We start from the raw sequence: 19,116 nt of genomic DNA on the forward strand, positions 1-19,116 counted from the left end.
TCAGGAGCCAATGAACCGAATTGCCGTTGTCTTGCACGGGTCAGCACGCTCCGGGAGAGCTCCCCGTGGTAGGGGCCGTAGGGCGTAGTGCCACAGACTCTACGCCAACGTCACCCCATGATTCTCCAAAACCTGGAAATGAATTGATAGATGCGGTAGTTCTCATGCAAGGTGCATACATATTCCTACTGTGGAGTCCCAACGAACACCCAGAAATGATCTATCAAGCTTCAATAATGATGGATTTCTGTCCGCTGAGGTAGATCACACTTACAGCTACCAATACAACTCAACCACGTCCTTCAGCCTCTCTCTCCTGAACTCAATGATTTGTATTAAATCAATGATTTGAATTGTCTACCGCAAGACTGACGGAAGATCACACACATACCAACACAGTGTGATAAGACCGCAACTATCGACCCACATGAATCCCTACGCAGAACTCGAGCCTCCCGTTCACATGGACCAACAGTACCACAAGAAAAGTAGACGCAGCTATTGGTGCCATCAAAGTATCCACCTCTGTACAATAATGCAAATTCAATACCGCCACCAATATCGCGCAATCGGAATGTTCAGTATCGATTGGCGCCCATGGAATGCGTGCTGGTGAAATGGGGATTCGGGGGGCTGGTGAAGGGCGGTTCATTCTCGTCGATGTAGACACCTTGGACAACCTCGAGGCCGCACATGTCCTCGTACGGCAGTTCGAACTGCTCGTTCTTGGGAAAGTAGTATGGGCTCGGAAAGATGCTCTCGAGGTTGGGTGGCGTCAGGGGAGAAATATGTCGTTGTATGACTTCAGTCCTGACATCGTGGTGGAATTGCGCATGGCTTCCGGTGTCAAGTTCAAGACCAGATAGACGTATATCTGGCCGGTCGTCCCGGACCTTTGACCGCTGTGATTTTGTCTTGCCTGCGCAAATCCCCCCCTTTCGACCTGATGTCTGTCTTGCCGGTGCCGGATTATCAGATTTAGTGAACTTTTTGCTGCCTGTTCCTTTGCGGTATCTTGTTGTCGACTGGACACCATCTTTGATAGCAAAGTCCTCCAACACCCATTCCGTTGATTTCTTGGTCTCATCACCCGGAACTTTCCGCTCGGTCTTTTTGAATGCCTATAATGCGTGAGCGTGACGCAAAAGGGAGGGGAGACCATAACTCACTGCATTCATCGACAGGTTATGGCGAATGCTATTCATCCATCCTTTCGTATCTGAGCTCCCCTTAGCTGTGTTATCTCGAAACCATTGGTATATCTCTTGCAAGACCATAGAGTGATTGGGGGCGCTCATGAGCGCTCGGTAAATCAGTTTTGCGTATGGCTCGTCCGCACCGTGGTCTTCAAAGTCCACGGCCGTCATCTCACGGGAGCTGTTTCCACTGTCATCCGAAGCCTCGCTCATTTGCATCTTGGAGCGAGCTGTTCTTCCAAATCCCAAAAGATCATTGCAAATGGCCTCCTTTTCAATCTTGGGGCTTCCGCTGATGCTTCGTGGAAAGTCTCGAGAACTGTCATGACGGTCGTAGACTAGATCAGGTCTCATTACCGCAAAATCTGCTGGTTCTTCCCTGCTCTGTTCTATCATATAAATAGAGGGCTCATAAGCTTTCAGATCCGCCATACCGTCGCTGGGCAGCCTGGAATCGTGGGATAACTGCCAAGTGCGAGGAACACCGTCCAGAGTCAGACCCCGCGAGAAAGCATCATTCTGATGGGCTCCTGGAAAAGTTGAGGAGTAATGAGAGTAATAACTGTAATCATTTGTGAGAGGGGTATCATCGAAATCCGTAGATGCGTAGGTCGGGTTGGCCCACTCAGCTGAAGCTTGCGCGGTCTGCATTGGACTTGTGAAGTTGTAGTTATTCATAGTTGGAGGCCAAGAGCTCAAGAGTTGCTGCTCTGAAGGCGTTCGGGGAAGACCATCGAATGATGGCATTCCGTCGGCTGGTTGAGATGATACTACCTGACTTCCATCATACTGAAAATCCATAGGCAAATCATGCATCTGAGAACGCTGGTACTCCCCCGGATTCATGATGATTATCGTCTGAAAATAGACTTGCAACCTCAGTACCTCTGATGTGGCTAGGAGAGATAAGGTGGTGCTTTCAGTTGGATTGCTGTATTGTGCAACGATTGTGACATCGACTCGGAGAATTTTAATAGAAAAGGGCAGCGGTCTAGATATTCAACAAGAGGAAAGCCCGTACCCTAACCAGACAAGGCCATAATGACTGGCATGCAAGATGGCGTTGACAACGCATGGGAATACGACCCCAGACGTGTGATGCAAGCCTCGTTTGCGTCGGAAGGGAACATGGAGGACGCTTTGGAGAATACTCACACAATTCCAACACTCTGATAGCAATCGCTTGATAGACTCACCCAGCAAGGCACTCAGTCATGGAAGATTGTCACTGGCATGTCGGCTGGTGTACAACAGCCGTCCGGCAAACTGCATGGCACTAGTACTGCAGCGAGATTGTAAGGAGAGTCAACCTGTGACCCGCAAAGGCTACGGATGTTCCACGGCCAGCCTCGGGGAGGCTTAATGGGTGTTGTCTCTCATACGGATTTCCAGCAGCGTATCCAAATCCCGTAGGACGTTTCTAGAAGCACTAGAACCATCTGGCACTGCCATCTGTAAGCTCAGCTATCCGTGGAAGCGGTAAAGAATTGCCGACATCCGTCTTTGAATAATTGGACGTTGAGGATTCCGGAATCATGAAGCCGGGTGAACAGGAAGAAATTTGATGGGTGTAGCCGCAGGTAGCCATATTTCAGGGTACACTCAGCAAGAAGAGCAGCGGCAGTATAACCTGCATCAATGGCTCCTATAAATAATCGTTATGATCATTGCAATAGATATAGCGCCCTGTGAATATGTTGATCATCACCCCGCTCTTTTGTCTACCCATGTATCGAATCGTTGCTGGCATGCAGTGCTGTTGGGACTTTAAACGGGGTTTTCAGAGCGTGGTACAAGGATAATTTGTGCGACTGTTAAACGTGCGTTCTAGGACAAAGTTCTCGTGAGTAATTGTATTATTGTCTACCAATTAGGCCTAAATGGATACCTTAATTCCCATGCCGAATATTCCAAATCGTCCTTGCAAGCAGCCCCAAATCGATCATTTTCGATAGTAAATCTAAATCACGAGTTAGCAAATACAGAAATTTCCTATTCCAATGGCATCAACTCACCTTCTTGTACTGAAAATGTAGTTGTAGGATACCCTGCAAGAATAGATCAGTCAAGGATCTAGGGTAGGTGACTAGTCGGAGTGGGGGTCTGGCGCGCGCCTGTTGAGCCACTCCATAGTGAGAGCATAAACGTACCTTGTCGAAACTACTTCGAAAACCGCGGTCTCTCTTCGCACTATAATCCCATTCCTTATCCACAATACGGAAAGCAATGTCCTCATAGGGAGGCCCTGCTATGAAACGAATTAGGCAAGTATCTTCCTCACCAGCCGGTGCAAATGATTCTCCTCTCTTTCTGCCGTGTTCTCTGATGATTCGAAATGTTGGCGCCTTCGATTTATCGATGAGATCAGGGTAGAATATGTTAAACTTGTATCCTTGGACAACCTTAGGAGGGGGGTTGTCATGATCATAATGCGTTTGGTTGTATTTGTTCCACTCGTAGCCCATCTGTACCCGATTAAAATATCGTGGTTTCCTTGGTCGGTATTTGTCTGCCCACTGTGGTTTTGATGCATTTGCGACAGTCTCTTCACCAGTGAAGATCTCCTCATTCTCGTTGACCCCACGAGCAACTTCTCTCTCGTATAGAGCTTTGGTTGCCTGTGAAAAGTCCTCGTTAACGATAGCCGAAAAGCGCTGCGTGCCTGGAAGAGCGCTGCTGCCGACGGAGGTATTGGCGACTTTACTGACTGCGGTGGAGGGTCCTTTTTCGGCAGTCGATTGGCGTAAAGGAACGTAGCCTAACTTCAAGATCCTTCGGCGATCGGAGACAACCTGTTGAAGAAATGCCGACTCGTCTACCACTTCACTAGACTTGTCCTCCGTTCGAAGCTTGAGCAGAGGCTCAGGATCGTACTTCTGGGAGTACTCAAATCTAGGCTGTCCTCTAACACTCTGCGAAGCACTCGCGCTCGAACTGGCAGGAATATTAGGGCCCTCCTCAACAACGGCGGCTGGTCCCATCAGCATTTCCTGCAATTTTGTACGAACTCCATGTGCGTCTTCTTCCTGCTGCTTCCGTAGAATTTCTAGGCGGCTGTCAAGTACAGACTGATAGACCTTCTTGAGCTTCGCTTTTGCCTTCCAAATGAGTAGACTTCGCAAAAGCTGCTCCCAATAATCCACATCGATTGGCTCATTGGATCGTAGCTTTGCTCTGATTTGTTTCTCCAACGCCTCCAGCTGCTCATATGTTTTTGGCGCCAATAGTTTATCCACATCGGCAGCTACAGAGCTTACGGCTCTGCCCTCTGGGCCTCGAGGTTTCAACTGTTCACGACGATCGTTGCAGATGATTTGCATAGTCTTCCAGTAATCTTTGTTCGTCTTGTTTGTCTCTAAGGCGATATATGAGTTGATATCATTTTCCAGTTCGTGCAGCTGCGCATCACTGAGACCCTCAAAGACCCCTTCAGGATCTACGACATCAAGTTGGACTTCTTCTTCATCATCGTCCAGAAGATCTCGGTCGGGATCGATAATTCGTAGAATGACCGCAAGCCAGTCGATTGGTTTCGCTCTGCCTTCTCGAACTCGGATATCAGCCTTTTTCTTCGCCTGCTTTAAAACAAAGCTGTCCTCCTGCGCGACCCATTGCCTTGTCTGCTCATCTTCCATGGTCTGGTTGTTACGAGGCGGTCGAAAATCGGGCGTTCGTCCAGTAGCTGTTGGGCGGGATGGTTTAGAGATTCGGTTGTTCGGATCATGTCGAGGAGAAGTAATATTTGTAATGGGTGACTCGCGCCGTGATAACATCGCTTTCCTGCCCGGATCCATATTTGCGTACGTGAGACCTTGGAAGGTATTGCCTGATGTTGAAGATGCTCTCTCGAGCTTCCCTCGTCAAAGTACCTGCTGACTAATGCATAAACTTTAAGCCTCGCACGTGCCTCAACTCGTAAGGCTGAAGAAACATCACCTTCCAGGTCCACTGTTAGAGTTTAAGGCACGTGATATTCATGCCTAAGACTGGAGCCTAAGGTACCTATTCCCCTTGAGGATGGACGTCTGAAGGGTGCCTTCTAGATGCCTCAGGCTACATACCTTCTTTCAATACCTTCCTGTCTTAATAGACAGCCACTCCTGCTCACTCTCTGAATATTCCGTCTATCTTTCACTATCGCAAACCGTGTTCTTTCGACATACCACACATTTCACTCCACCCGAACATTGGATTGTCTGCTACTGAAAGACACCTGCCTCGATTTTTCGATGGCTATCATTCGCGACATTCCCGGTGTCAAAGTCAGCATCGAGTCCAAAGGGGGGCCGTTGAAAGAATATGATGACGACGATGAGAGCGATAGCAATTGGAAGCTCAAAGATGTTACATCCTCGAAAAGGAGGAGAATCTCTAAATATATAGAGTGTGAATCAGATGCAGAATTCAACATTAAACTCGAGATCACGAGGGCATTCGACCTGGCCGAGAAAACCGGCCAATATGATAGCATCACGTTTCTAGCTCTAGTTGACGGAAATCCGGTTGCTCGTAATACTCCTCTATATGAAGACTTTCAGCCGAGGGATTGGTCTGGCTCCATTGATGGATCGTATATGAGAGTCAGCCCAACGGAGGTGTCTTACCGTCCTCTAAAATTCTGCTCGATCACGAGGGGTGCGTGGATTCTCAATACCAAAACTAATCCTCGAGTCTACTCACCGTTGAATCTAACAAAACTTAGTGGAGTCTACGGATACTGCCCGTGTTAAACTTGATATGGAGCGAATTGCTGGTCTTGGGGAGATAGTCGTCTTGCTTCATCGCACATGTCACTACTCCCTTCCTCGACATCCGGCTTTTGTAAATAACAAATTGCCGAAAACCATTACGGAGGTTGCAGAGAAGGCATTGAAGGGTCAGGCCTTATCACATGGAATTGCGTAGGTTATTCACAATTGTTGTCAGTAACTATCTCACAATGATCCAGATTCGGCCCTGAGCGACGAATGTATTCGAAGCCCACATATGTCAAGTTTCCAGACGGCAAGGAAAATCCCTTAGGTGTTTTCCGCTTTAAGTACCGTTCTCATGGTTAGTCTCACTTGAATGGGCCACTAGATCTGTCTGACACACATCCAGAAGCCCTCCAAGCGGAATGCATCATTCCTCGGTCACCCTCCCCTGGCGAAGACTCCACGGCGAAGAGGATTGCCAATCTGAAGGTAGAAACAGCCCCCATTCCCTGACTTTCACTAACAACAAGCTGACTCGTCACAGAGAGAAATTGCCAGTATTAAGGAGGAAGAAGAGGTCACGCTAGTAGGAGCACGAAGGAGACCTGCGGACGATGACGGCTCCCAAATTCCGCGAAGCGGAAAGCGATATAAGACCACCCGCGGAGAAGATGGCCAGACCGTCGTTGACCTCACTGACGACTGAGGGTCTATGTCTATCTCCCTCCCCTCCCTTCGCGAAGTATCAGCGATCACCACCCAACATAGCTGCGATTTGATATGCTTTTATTGCACCCGGCGTTTTTCATACATGATACCCCAAATCCTGTTCATGTCAGGCATAGAACTAGTTTAGTTCATTGGGTTCGCTCCTTCACGAACCCTCGAAGCGTTCGTTGAGTTAAGAAATACATTAACCTAATCGAGGTAATCAATTCGATTCCTCTTGCATACTGCATCCATCCATATATACCCAAATGTTACACGCCCCGCTCACCTCTCCCCTTCTGTCTCCCTTCTTCCCAAACGTACCTATAGCGTATTATCCACATCCAAGCTTGGTCCCTCCCCTTCCTACTTTCTCCACTGCATCCCCGCCCCATTGTCCCCGAGCCTAAGCCCCGCGATTTAAAACCTAGAATCCTCAAATCCTGATACGAATCTGTCTTGAAGACCCCATACCAGCTTAACAAGCTCTTCCCCCATGCCATTCGAATCGCGCGTAGCAGAATAAAAGATTCTCATCATCTCTGTCATGGGTTACACGTCTTATCTAGGTACCTAGCCAGGCTAGACACGTGCTGTAGAGATGTACGGAAGGGGATTTTGATTTTGACAGATGCTTTCATTGATTTCACACTATCATGTGTGGGGGTATGACTCCAGCCAGATCCACGATTCCCTTTTTTTTGTTTATCCATCCATCCATCAATCCATCCATATATGCCTCCATCGCCTAACTAGGTATGTAGAGCGCGAGCATTCCGAGATCCCAACGATACAATAAATGCGCAAAATACGTTTTCATACGTTTGCGCCGGCTAGCAAATCCCTCCATCGCCTATCTATCTATCTATGTAGATAGAGCGCGAGCATTCCCGAGATCCAGACATAGGTAAATAAGTGCGCAAATACGTCTCATATGCTTAGCAGATCCCTCGACGCGCATTATTCAACGCAGGCCAGCGGAGCTGCCGTTGCCCTTCTGAGTCAGGAAGCGCACATTCGGGCGGTTGTACAAGCGGCGACTGCGCTCCTCGCCGCCGCTGTCGAGCCAGCGCTGGAGGTTCTTGCATTGGCTCACGTCGAAGAGTTCGAGCTGGTTGCAGCCTTCGACGACGGCCTCGACGCCGACGCCGGTGACGCGCACGCAGCCGCGCACTGCTAGCTCGCGCAGCTCCAGGAGGTGTAGCCCGATGCTGCGGAGGGAGGAGTCTGAGACGGCGCTGCCGCAGAAAGAAAGCCGGAGTGTACGCAGCTGTGGGCAGCCGAGGGAGAGCACCTCGGTGGCGGTGTCAGAGAGGGCGCAGCAGAAGGACTTTATATAATACTGATGTTAGCTTTTGTTTCGTATTCAAAAGGGGGAGTTGGGGTAGGAGGGGGGAGAAGGGTGGTACGGACAAGATCCAGTTCTTTCAACCCTTTTGCCGCATTAGTCAGGTACACAATGGCATTATCAGTCAGATATGTGCAATCCGCCAAGATCAACCGCTCTAAATTCGCGAACTTGTATATGGACCAATGTTGGAAGCCGGCGTCTGTGATCGTCGTGCAGCGTGTCAGATCGATGGACTGTAAGCGTGCGTGGGCGTGAACAGCTAGATGCGCCATCGACCGGTCTGTCACATGTTTGCAGTAACTGAGTGTTAGGCGTTTGAGTTCCGGGCACCCTACTACCGTGCCTACCGGCGGAGCCAAGCTATTTTGCTGTCCAGGATTTTGGCGGTTCATCTGGTTTTGGGCTGGGTTTGGTTCAGTGACGACCCAGCCTACAATCCGTGCCAAGAGATTGTCGGACACTTTGCGGCAATTCGAAAGATCGATTTCCTCGAGCTGCTTGGTATTGTTGGCCATTTCCAGCACTGAATTAGCTGTGATATCCCATACGCTTTTCATCTTCCAGCAGCGGACGTTGGATCCACATTGCAAGAAGAGGGCAGTGAATCCTGGGTCTGTAATGTGGAAACAGTTGCTGATATCTATCGTGTGGGCGCGTTTGCCAACGAAAGGGCAGATAAAGTCAGTGAGTACTTGATTAGTGATTTTTCGGTTGTAGAGGGAGAGATCCAGATATCGACAGATCTTCGGTGAGTTTGTAAGAAGCTTAGACCAGTAGGGCGAAACCACTCGTAAACGCATTAGATGGTAGATGTCTAGATAGGAGAAAATTATGAGTAGGACCTTGTCTGGGAGTAAGCCTTCATTATTGTCCTGACTTGCAGGTATTGAAAGAATCTTTGGCCGCTTTGGACGAAAGCTAGAATCAGAAGAGGTGAGGTCCTCTCCTGTCTCCGAAGGAGTCGTCTGTATTCGCGATCTTGATCTCGATCTGGATCTCATCGGCACCCCGGTGGGAATATTCTCTGGTGGAGAAGATTCTGGAGTAGGTGGCGTAAGAGAGCCTCTCCTCCCTGACCTTGCCCTCATATTATCCATATCAACACTCAGGAAAGGGTCCGGGTCCAACGGCTCCATGACTTCCTGATCCTCAGCCCGACTAGGCTTATGTGGACTTGCAGGTTTTGAAGGTGTCAACGTGACCTGTGGCAGTGTTGAACCGTTAGGAGTCGAGGCACGATCAACGAGTTCAAGCTGGTTGAGTAGCGGTGTATCTATGCCGGCCATTGTGACATCCTCATCTTCCGATTGCCCTATTCGTATTTTGGCTGTAGCTTCCACTTGACGTCGGATATCTGGAGAGCAGCGTCTCCACAACTCATCTAGTACCTCACCACTGATCATCAAACATTCAACGGTTGTGATAGATCGAACTGTGGCCGTCCTTCGCGGCGCCAGGGCCAAACTTGCCACCTCTCCGAAATACTGTCCCTGCTTGAGTCGTGGTCGTATACAAGACCTTTGTGAAGCGTTGTTAATGTCTTGTCCGTTAGAAGTTTCGTGGATGACTTCAGCCTCGCCTCGTACAATAAAGTAGATCTCGCTTCCTGGAGAGCCTTGTACAATAATATCAGTGAATGGGGGATATGTTTTCGGCTGAGCGCTCAATCCGAGAAAGTGAAGGATCTCGGGTGGTAAAGTTGAAAACAGGGGCAGCTCTTTCAGTGTCTTTCTCACGTTCACAAAACCATTACCCAACGCGCTGCCTCCGGCCGCATGGTCTTCAATGCCTTGCGGACTAGGTGACTTTCGTTTCTTAGAGTTCACGACTGCACCATTTTCAACAATCTCCTTGTCTCGCGTCACATGTTCTGCTGGCGGCGCTTCACTTGTGGCTTTTCCACCTCTAGAAGGCAAGGAAGCCGACACAAGCTTCGGACCATATCCACTCTCTTTCCTCTTCTTATTCAAAATTGTCAGTCTCTCTTGCGCTTCATCCATTATTGCCCGCTCCATTTCTGCAAAACCGGGTAGCTCTGCTCTTAGATCCTCTTTCTTCAGTACTACCAAGAGACATTTTGTCCTGGCGATTATCGTGGCTGTTCGAGGCACGTCCATGAGGATTCCAATCTCTCCAAAGAACGCACCCGGCTTCAACTCTGCATACGTGGCTTCACCATCTCGAGATGTGACTGCGACTGCGCCCCTAACCAACCAGTACATTGCCTTTGCATCGTCTCCCTCGGTCAAAATATGGTCGTGGGGCGCGTGTACCTGCGGCCGCAAATGTTTGCCGATGGCAGTCAGAAAGGCTTCGGGAGCTGATACAAAGAGCGGAAATGATCGAATACGATCGAGAAGGTCAAGTGGCATGTCTGGGATCGTCGAAGCCGTTAAAGGCGAAGGTCGCACTGGTCGAGTAGGGTTGGTCTCGATATTGAAGGACCGTATTAATGACAAGGAGTCGGGTATAGCAGTAGCACCATTAGCCCTGAATGGCGAGCCGCCTGGCCCTCGATTCCGCCTCATATTGGATGTATGTATGTGGGTGTGCAATTATGTGTACGCATATATGTTCAAGCCAAAAGTTGCCCTCCCCGCCGACTCTCATGTGTCTATTCCACGGCCTATCGGCCGTCGTGCCGGTGGGCCTGCCAGAAGGAGGGCCAGGTCTGCAGATAATTCTGAAAGGCGTTGTCGCGGTCCTCAACCCTCTCTCAAAACGTCGCAGCGAAATATGAGGGGCGCAGCAAACGACACGGGTCAGCCGCAGCCTGTCTTCCCCTCGTGAAGGGTCTCGCGATATGTACAATGGGGAGTTCGAAGACGCGGTTCTCTACCTGGGGCAGCCAAGAGCGCGTCAGGAGATGGTGTATTAGGTTCTGTGAAGCATATTGTCAGTCTACGTTGGGGCACAGCATCAGGGCTGTTCGGCGTCTCCTGGTGTCGGAGATGGACGGGACGGTTCTGCAGCGCACTTACATTCGGATTATCAGAAAGAGGAGGGGTATCTCTATGTCACAATGCGCAGCGAGGGCAGAGGAGAAGCGCGAGCAGGATGTCTAGGGCTGATTCAGAGATTTATTTTGATATGATATGATTGATTGATTGATTGATAGATTGACTGATTGATTAATTTAATCTGATTTGATTATTGATTACAGAGGGAACGGTGAGGGTATCAGTAGTAAAGGCAGGAAGGGTCTCAGCGGGATGCACGGGCCGCAGAGTGGTTCAAGAGCAGCGTCCAGATTGTATCGACAGGAGACGCGATCCGCTAGGCCCAATGCGGCCCGTCTCTCAATTGGCCGGGGCGGAGCCGCCGCGGTCTGCGCTATGACGACAAGAGGGGGTTGTGACGAGTATTGTATTCGGCGGTGGAGAAGTCTGGAATCAATCAGCAGATGAACAGATAAGGAGATGGAGAAGTAAGGTACTTGGGGGAATCAAAAGAGACGGGAATATAAACATCAATATAAATATAAACGAAGGACCGCACGTACATATGTATCGCTATCTTGCAGTACACTGCATTCTGATATGAGCCAAGGGAGGGGTTCCCGCCTCGCTTGGCTGTCTTCGATTGGCCTTCCAGAAGCTCACAAGATCCTTGAACCCACGTTGTCCAGAACTACATAGGTATGGAATCCCAGCTTTCTTGTCCTTTCTCCAGAATGAGGGGGTACATCGTCAAGAGCATTTACAGAAAATGTAGTGAGATAATGTATCTCTTTCCTACGCAACATAAATCTCAACGGATCTGATCTGTCTGGGTCAAGAGGCTCTTAAGCCATTGTTTATACTGCCTAAATGCATAAATAATAGATCATCATTAGCCGTTTCGTGCCAAAACGTTCGTATTTCGCTTGTGCGATCCTCTCTCTACTTTATACCCTCGCTCTCGAACCCCCTGCTTGAGCTAAATCCAGCTCCTAGAAGCTGGTCCCAAGGTCAACCCTGGCTCAAGGAGTTCTTGGTTGGTCAGCTCATTTGAGGATGGTCATTCACGTCAGGATAGAACCGCGGATTCCCATACCACGCCATGCTTTTGAGAAAGCAAGCAGCCCTAAAGGGGCCTCAAAAATCCCCATGACTCGGCACACCGTTTATGAGATCGTGTTGGCGCTTCAGTCCATGCGTGGGAACGATATCATCCGCATAGGTTGGTTTTCCAAGGCTTCAATCCTCCATATGTCAAACCTCCAGTACTGTATTTGCAAAAATTCCCACAGGCCTCCATAAATCACGACCGAACATTGTTTGGACGAAGTCGGCAGTTTCTGTAAGCAAATGCAGCATGTCTAATCTGGACATTGACTTCTTCTAGAAGAAGTGTATAACATGTACTATACTGAGAAACTAGCCCTGCCTTGCAATTTGATGTATCCAAGGAATTATGCTGGATCGGGAAAGATTCAACCACTGAAATGAGTCTGACAGGTTCGTTGATTTCGTTTGGGGAAAAGATCCTCAAACGTGGTGGGAAAGGAAGCAGGGTGAGTAGGACCCAGTCAAATAATAAAAGTTAAATATTTACCTTCCATCACGCCGAGGGGAGTAATCGAGTGATCAATACTGGAAAATCAGAGACTATCAATTGAGCCAAAAGAGCAGACATCTTTATAGTTGAGCAATTTGGAGCCTCGACTTCGAGGTACCTATGTATGATATGCAACCCAAGCCACAAACATTGTCATGATTTGATTAAATGATTATAGAGTTCAGATGCAGAAACTGGGCTGTCGGGAAAGGCACGCAGAGAAAGACGAGGTAGTTGAGCATGGAGTTAAGACAACCTTAAAAGCGCGTGATGAGTAAGGAATTCGAGATCACGTGAAGGGTGGGTTCTCGAAAGCTCTAGCGGCAAATCGTCATTGTTGAAATACCCGCGTACCTCTCTGCTACCTGCTGCCTCCGCTTGCCACATAACTATCGTTCGTGTCTACCATCAGAGTTGATTTAATCTTAACAGAATCATCTCAAAATGGCATTTACCATGCGACAGCCTTTCAGGCTGACCTCGACTCTAGGCGTCGCCTCGAAATCCGCTTTCAAATCGACCTCGGTCCGGTCATTCCACAACTCTAGACCCGCGGCCAACTTCTTCACCTCCAGAACCACCACTCCCGTCAGCACTCTCACAAAAGCTCGAAATGCATTCCGACAGTCGAGAACATACATCGGGCAAACCGTTGCGCCCGGCGCCGGTGCCGGAAACTTGGTACAGAAGCTGGTTGTAGGAGGGGCAATGTTCGGAGGAACCTTGATCGCATTGAACATAGTAAGTCGACCTCTGGTACGTCCGGATTTCATCAAATACTGACTTGTTGCTTCTCTAGATGTTCAACAGGGAAACCCGTGAAGATGGTGGAATGCCTCCATACGAAAGATCATACCTGAATGACACATTCATGCATACTGGTTTGGGCGTGGGTATCATCGGTCTGTCTGCCAGAGCCATGTTCCAAAGTGGCTTTACCTACAGAATGATGGCCACCAACCCATGGATTGTCATGATCGGTGGTCTGGCGGCTAGTATTGGTACGATGATGGGAACAAGGGCCATAGACCCAAGCAAGTAAGTAGTTTCCTTTAAACTTCTTCGCGGTACATGGCTAATGGTTCAATAGCTACGTTCCAAAGTATGCTCTGTGGACAGCGTTCAACGCCACCCAAGGTGCCCTCCTTGCTCCTCTCCTCTTCATGGCCCCGCCAGCACTCATCGCTCGTGCCGGTCTATACACTGTTGCAATGATGGGGTCGATCTCATTCATTGGTGCTACCGCTAAGCAAGAGAAATACCTCTACCTCGGAGGTCCTCTCCTTGCCGGTGTTGCTCTCGTTGCTGTCTCTGGCTTCGCTCCCTTGGTTCTCCCAGCCACCGCTGTCCGCACACTCGCCTGGTCTGAGAACATCTGGCTGTACGGAGGTTTGGCCGTATTTGGTGGCTTCACGCTCTACGATGTACAGAAGATCCTCAGCCATGCTCGGATGGCTGAGCGAGGCTTGATTCGAAAGGACCCTGTCAACGAGAGTATCAGCTTAGAGTTGGACTTCTTGAACATCTTCATCCGAATGGTCCAGATCTTGATGATGCAAAACAACCGAAGAAAGTAGACGACCGTATACGTAGGGGAGGATCAAAGGGTGTTCGGTTATTAGTTTAGAATGTAATGAAGCGGTGTATATATAGGGATCAGGAGCACATGACTGGGTCTGAAACTGGACTATAGCACGGACGTGCATTGTCTCCTCTCTTTTGTCTGTATAAATTCAATTGATAAAAAAAAGAATTAAAAACTGTTAAAACTGTTCAAAATTGCCAAAACCGTCGAATCCAACAATACGTACTACAAACCTACTTCCAAGAAGAGATGTAAACCTCACTCAGACTTTTAGTGAACCCGTCAGCATTATTTCTCTAACAAGTATTGAAACCTCCGTAGAAGTATATCCCAACTCTCAATTCAACCTCGCGATTTGGATATCTCTAACATCATTTACATGTATTTCACTTTTCAAACCCGCCGCTGCTATTGCTACCAAGCGGTACGCAACACTAATACCTCGTTTTCCGCTACTCGAAACCTATCTCTCAATCCCATCCCATCTCCACTTACCACACGTACTCTCCGACATTCCCCTTAATCAAGGGGCGGAAACGATCTCAAGAAATGGCTTGGGCATTCATAGCCATTGACATTGACCTCCAAGTATCTCTGATGGTAATCCTCAGCATCCCACCACTCACCCGCAGGCAGGATCTCGGTGACGATCTTCCCCTTCCACCACTTCTCGTTCGCCTTCTGGGTCACCTCGCGCGCGATCTTCTCCTGCTCCGCGTCGTGGTAGAAGATCCCTGATCGGTACTGCGTGCCGATATCTGGGCCCTGCTGGTTGGTTGTCGTTGGATCGTGCATGCGGTAGAAGAATTCAAGGAGTTGTCTATACGTGAGTTTCTCGGGGTCATACAAGACTTGCAGCGCTTCAGCATCTATATATTCCCCCCTCAAGCATTAGCAGAAAGTTCCCTTTTTTCTTTTTTTCTTTTTTTGTTTCCTGTTTTTTCCTGAATGGGCAGCAGGGGGAAAAAGAGGGGCACGTACGTCCAGTCCGCCCTGAGCATACAAGGCGATAATTCGGGTTCTTGGCATCGCCTCCGATATACCCAACGCGCGCATCGTAGAGCCCTTTGCCTTGGAACTCCTTGCGGTACATGTGCTCAACGCCCCAGAAGCAGCCCGCGGCCACGGTGGCCTTGGCGGCGCCCTCGGGCACGGATACCGGCCCGCCGGGGCTCAGGCCCAGGCTGGTGGAGTTGCTGAAGGGGCGGATGAGCCGCGAGATGAAAGATGGTAATGCGGATGCCATGGCTGGCTACCTAGCAATGAGGATTGCGCGGGAGAAGGCGGGGTGCGAGACGCAGTGTGGATTGGTATTGCGTGGGTTCGAATAGAGTCGCGGGGAATGGATTATGGTGTTGGATTCGAAGTCGCTGTGCTATTCTTGGGTGGCGACTTGGGTTGTAGAGAAATTGTGGAGGTTCGCCGTCGCGATTTATATCTCGATTCCGCAGCGCGGTATGGTATCAGAATTCGTCATGGAGGGGTCTCGAGTTCTGCTGACAAATGAGAGGCGGGGATAAGGTATCGGGGTATATAAAACCTAGGACTTCTTGCCATTCCAATTCCCTTCTCTACATCTTTAAACCCTTCTGAAGTGTATCCCTATTTCATGAAGTTATCTCCACGGGCCCAAGATGTTATATTAATGGGACGAGATGCCCGACATCACCCTACCTTCCTAGTGGAAGAGGCTGGAAACTCATATGTATCACGTGATCGAAGATACCCCTTTTCTCACTTGTGCCCTTTCAATTCTAGTTCTGCCTTCAGATATCAGTTCAATCCCATTTACTTTCGTAATATTGAATTATGGTTGACGTTGTTTCATCGATATGGCACTCATCTTAGCTGTATAAGTATATGCTGGTCGATGAATATTATATTTGGGGTATGGAAGGTGATGATTTGCATCTGGTATGTTCCAATTTTATATCTCCGCAGTTCCTTTATAAACCATTGCCAATATAACCTTCGCAGAAAGCCAATGTTAGAAAAGAATTGATCTCCTGCATCTTGTTCTCGGGCTAGGCCCCCAAATTCCTCCCTTCGTCAATCTTGTACACCTCCAAGAGCTTGGCCACCAAATACCTTCACCATAGCCTTGTCGTTGGTCTCCTTCAATTCCAATTGACTCACTTCCCTGCCCCCAGCTTTGAGGCTATGGCTATAGGGCTAGCGTCAGGTGAAGTAGTCCTCATCTGCGAGGAGCGAGATACGACCCCGGATACAGAAGCCGTGGGGCCAGTAATGGCGATATTTCGAAATTCCCTAACGACGTGCGGTGATTCTGGTGAAGATTTTGGCATGAGTGTCTTCTTTGGTGTATGATTCGAGGGATATGGAATCTCAAGCGTTGGTCTGTGTTCTGGTTAATGAGATATCGGTTGTATAGGGAGTGTTGATTTGGAATCGAGTGGAATTGAAGTAGTGGAATTCATTACAGATAATAAGTGTGGAGCATCTTCCTATAAACCTAAGGTAGAACAGGGATAACATTAACTGATTGCCACACCAATATTGTACTTCTGTGCCTGATAGGCACTGTTAAAAGCTCAGACGGAAGCCCGCGTGAAAGAATACGATGTGAAGCAGAATTGAGTCTCGGGTAGTCGGATCTTGCTGGATTTGCCAATATTTGGTGAGGTGCTGCAAGAAATCCCAATGAAAGGTGAGATTGTTGGGAAATGCGATATGCAACAAATTTATATATACCTCGTATTCAATACCTTCAAAGCCCATCTCATGAAAAGTGAGGACTTTGGAAGATGCGACGTGCAACAAAATGAGAAATCATTCTGTTGCACGTCGCATTCTTTGGCATCCTCACCTTTGACAATATGAGCTTCGTCCCAACTTCTCGAGTGCTACCTTCGCATTCAATATCTTCACGATACTAGAGAAGTCCAGACGAAAACTCATCTTAAGAAAGATGACGGCACCGGCCGAGAATGCGATGTGCAACAAAAAAAAGTATATATAGAGCCCGTATTGAACACCTTCCTGCGTCCAGTCTGATACTAGAGAAGTTCAGACGAGGATCAATTTTATGAAAGGTGAGAACCATGGGAAATGCGACGTGCAACAAGATGGTATATATATATATAGAAGTCCAGACGAAAGCTTATCTTGTCAAAGGTGACGACGGGGACGGAACATGCGATGTGCAACAAAACTGTATTTAAATCGCGAATTAGAGGCCCTCTTAGGTTCTAGGTAGGTAATCTATGTTGCTACAGAAGTTCAGATAAAGCCCATATTATGAGAAGCAGCGACGATTGTTGGAAATGCGATGTTCAACAAGATCAGATATCACATCACATGATGAAGGACTTCAGGTTTTCCAGTTATATTTAACCTGTCTTTAAACCTTGCGGAGAGGCAGACGTTTCTTAGGAGTGGTGTGCAACTAAAAGTACACAGAAAGCCCGAGTCATCCCAGCTCTGACGTAGGCCGGAAACACAACCTTCTCTCGGCTTTTGGATGTTCCATATATTATGTAAAGAGGGGAGTCAGGGGACTGTATTCGAGGAATTAGAGAAATGGAGTACATGTGAAGTATCGTGAGATATTGTGTGGCTTGAGCTTTGACATCTAGGAATCAAGGTTTGATGCCAAGATCCAGCATAACAGCGGACAACTTGTCTGGGCATTCATTTTTAGAAGCATATTTTCCAAGACTTGGGCATGAGGTTCAATGCTTCATCGAGACCGTGGGCTGAAAGCAGCAAAAGCTATCAGGTGGACTACACCAACAGAGCGAGGGATTATTTCAAAAATGAACGCAAAAAATACAGAAATGAGTGGCCGGCATGTGGCTCTCAACGCATTTTATCTTACGAGATGCAAAGCTGGCACTTCTTTCTGGAAATGAAACTGCAAACTCAGAATTATGCACATCTAGCTTGATCGACGGGATCGCCATCCTAGATGTGCAAGATCCCCGTTAGGAGGCTAGGGAAGATATGTCCAGCATGCCTTTTATCGATAAATAAACCTTCATAATCCGAATCCCGAGCTTAACTCGTATTTCTCATCGCTCGACTCCTGAATCTGCTATCGAGTTGTCCTCGACGGAACACGGCACCCCCCGGGTATGAAGATGCGGGATGTACTGGCCGTGCCCGATAAAGGCAGGCCTGAGAGTAATCAAAGATTAACTCACCAATACATACCGTCCGGAAAAGAGTACCGAAGCTTTCGATCGTCATTGTGGAGCGGGACAGGGACATGAAGAGAAGGCATCAAAACTTTAAAGAAAGCATCAGCCGCGCTTCTTCACTGACCCCTTCTTGCCGTAGCGCACTGGCGCTTAGAATTCCCTTTCTTGGAAGGGTCTCTTGCCATCTTACTGAAGTCCCGCGACCTACGGTGAGCATCTCTTAAGAGGCTATCCATTCTTCCAACTAACATGCCGTCGTGATACGACTTAAAACTTGGGCAAGTTCTGATTTGATTGGTAGTAATACGAGACCTGAAGACCCTTGAACCCGGATAAACTCCAGCGCCGGTGCCTGTGTACTTTACCTTGCGGAGTAGGCAGGTTGCACGTTAACGTGCCCCGTTGTTTTGATGAGATGGTTCTTGGATTGGATTGAAAGATGGTGGGTGGTGGATGGTAGGAGTGGGAACACTTTACGAAAAAAAGCAAAGAAGAGGGGAAGTTGGGTCCTCTTTCTGAGAATCACAGCACTCCGTAGATCATCATCAATTTTTACCGTCTGCCAAGTAGGTAGGGACTTTTATACATTGAGTTTGCTAGGTACCTTAAGGTACCTTAGTTATCAGGAACCGACTCAGCCTCCTATTATTTGCTGATAAGGCACGGGGCATCAAAAACATTCAACGGTCTTATGGTCTAGTGGTATGATTCTCGCTTAGGGTTTACCTTAAGTCTTTCTTGCGAGAGGCCCCGCGTTCGAATCGCGGTAAGACCCCAACCTTCTATCTACCCTGTGGCATTCGGCACGGGCGGCAATCTTTTTTTCTCGCTCCAGATATATATCCATCTACATTTTTGATATTTTTGACTGGCCCCCCCCCCC

The 19,116-nt window shown here is 48.4% G+C and overlaps 6 protein-coding genes across 6 annotated transcripts; 2 read left to right on the forward strand and 4 right to left on the reverse strand.

The window, feature by feature from the left end:
- Positions 1 to 578: 578 nt before the first annotated feature.
- On the reverse strand, positions 579 to 2,042 carry M430DRAFT_31388 (hypothetical protein; the record flags this gene model as incomplete). Its single annotated transcript, XM_024866035.1, has 2 exons — positions 579 to 1,121; positions 1,170 to 2,042. The coding sequence occupies 2 exons, from the start codon at positions 2,040 to 2,042 to the stop codon at positions 579 to 581; spliced, it is 1,416 nt and encodes a 471-aa protein (XP_024717085.1).
- A 1,096-nt stretch (positions 2,043 to 3,138) lies between these two features.
- Positions 3,139 to 4,990, reverse strand: M430DRAFT_22919 (hypothetical protein; the record flags this gene model as incomplete). The annotated part of the gene is made up of 3 exons (XM_024864794.1): positions 3,139 to 3,156; positions 3,212 to 3,244; positions 3,347 to 4,990. 3 exons carry the CDS (start codon positions 4,988 to 4,990, stop codon positions 3,139 to 3,141), a joined length of 1,695 nt encoding a protein of 564 aa, XP_024717086.1.
- Positions 4,991 to 5,425: 435 nt separating this feature from the next.
- On the forward strand, positions 5,426 to 6,596 carry M430DRAFT_31390 (hypothetical protein; the record flags this gene model as incomplete). The annotated part of the gene is made up of 5 exons (XM_024866036.1): positions 5,426 to 5,831; positions 5,899 to 6,097; positions 6,145 to 6,248; positions 6,297 to 6,379; positions 6,435 to 6,596. 5 exons carry the CDS (start codon positions 5,426 to 5,428, stop codon positions 6,594 to 6,596), a joined length of 954 nt encoding a protein of 317 aa, XP_024717087.1.
- A 966-nt stretch (positions 6,597 to 7,562) lies between these two features.
- M430DRAFT_109796 (hypothetical protein) lies at positions 7,563 to 10,477 on the reverse strand (the record flags this gene model as incomplete). Its single annotated transcript, XM_024861307.1, has 2 exons — positions 7,563 to 7,928; positions 8,012 to 10,477. The coding sequence occupies 2 exons, from the start codon at positions 10,475 to 10,477 to the stop codon at positions 7,563 to 7,565; spliced, it is 2,832 nt and encodes a 943-aa protein (XP_024717088.1).
- A 2,467-nt stretch (positions 10,478 to 12,944) lies between these two features.
- On the forward strand, positions 12,945 to 14,065 carry M430DRAFT_109785 (hypothetical protein; the record flags this gene model as incomplete). Its single annotated transcript, XM_024861306.1, has 3 exons — positions 12,945 to 13,229; positions 13,288 to 13,526; positions 13,579 to 14,065. The coding sequence occupies 3 exons, from the start codon at positions 12,945 to 12,947 to the stop codon at positions 14,063 to 14,065; spliced, it is 1,011 nt and encodes a 336-aa protein (XP_024717089.1).
- Positions 14,066 to 14,276: 211 nt separating this feature from the next.
- On the reverse strand, positions 14,277 to 15,628 carry M430DRAFT_128877 (hypothetical protein). The gene is made up of 2 exons (XM_024862083.1): positions 15,055 to 15,628; positions 14,277 to 14,942 (listed from the first exon to the last, which is right to left on the reverse strand). The coding sequence occupies exons 1-2, from the start codon at positions 15,317 to 15,319 to the stop codon at positions 14,593 to 14,595; spliced, it is 615 nt and encodes a 204-aa protein (XP_024717090.1). The 5' UTR covers positions 15,320 to 15,628; the 3' UTR covers positions 14,277 to 14,592.
- Positions 15,629 to 19,116: the final 3,488 nt, after the last annotated feature.

The sequence above is a fragment of the Amorphotheca resinae genome, assembly GCF_003019875.1.
Source record: "Amorphotheca resinae ATCC 22711 unplaced genomic scaffold M430scaffold_13, whole genome shotgun sequence".
Lineage (NCBI taxonomy): Eukaryota > Fungi > Ascomycota > Leotiomycetes > Helotiales > Amorphothecaceae > Amorphotheca > Amorphotheca resinae.

Excerpts from the sequence above, each read along its gene's own strand:
- M430DRAFT_128877 (XM_024862083.1), bottom strand. The coding sequence starts at position 15,319 with ATGGCATCCGCATTACCATCTTTCATCTCGCGGCTCATCCGCCCCTTC. Across the intron at positions 14,943-15,054 it reads ATGCTCAGGGCGGACTGGAC|ATGCTGAAGCGCTGCAAGTC; the intron begins GTACGTGCCCCT and ends GGGAATATATAG.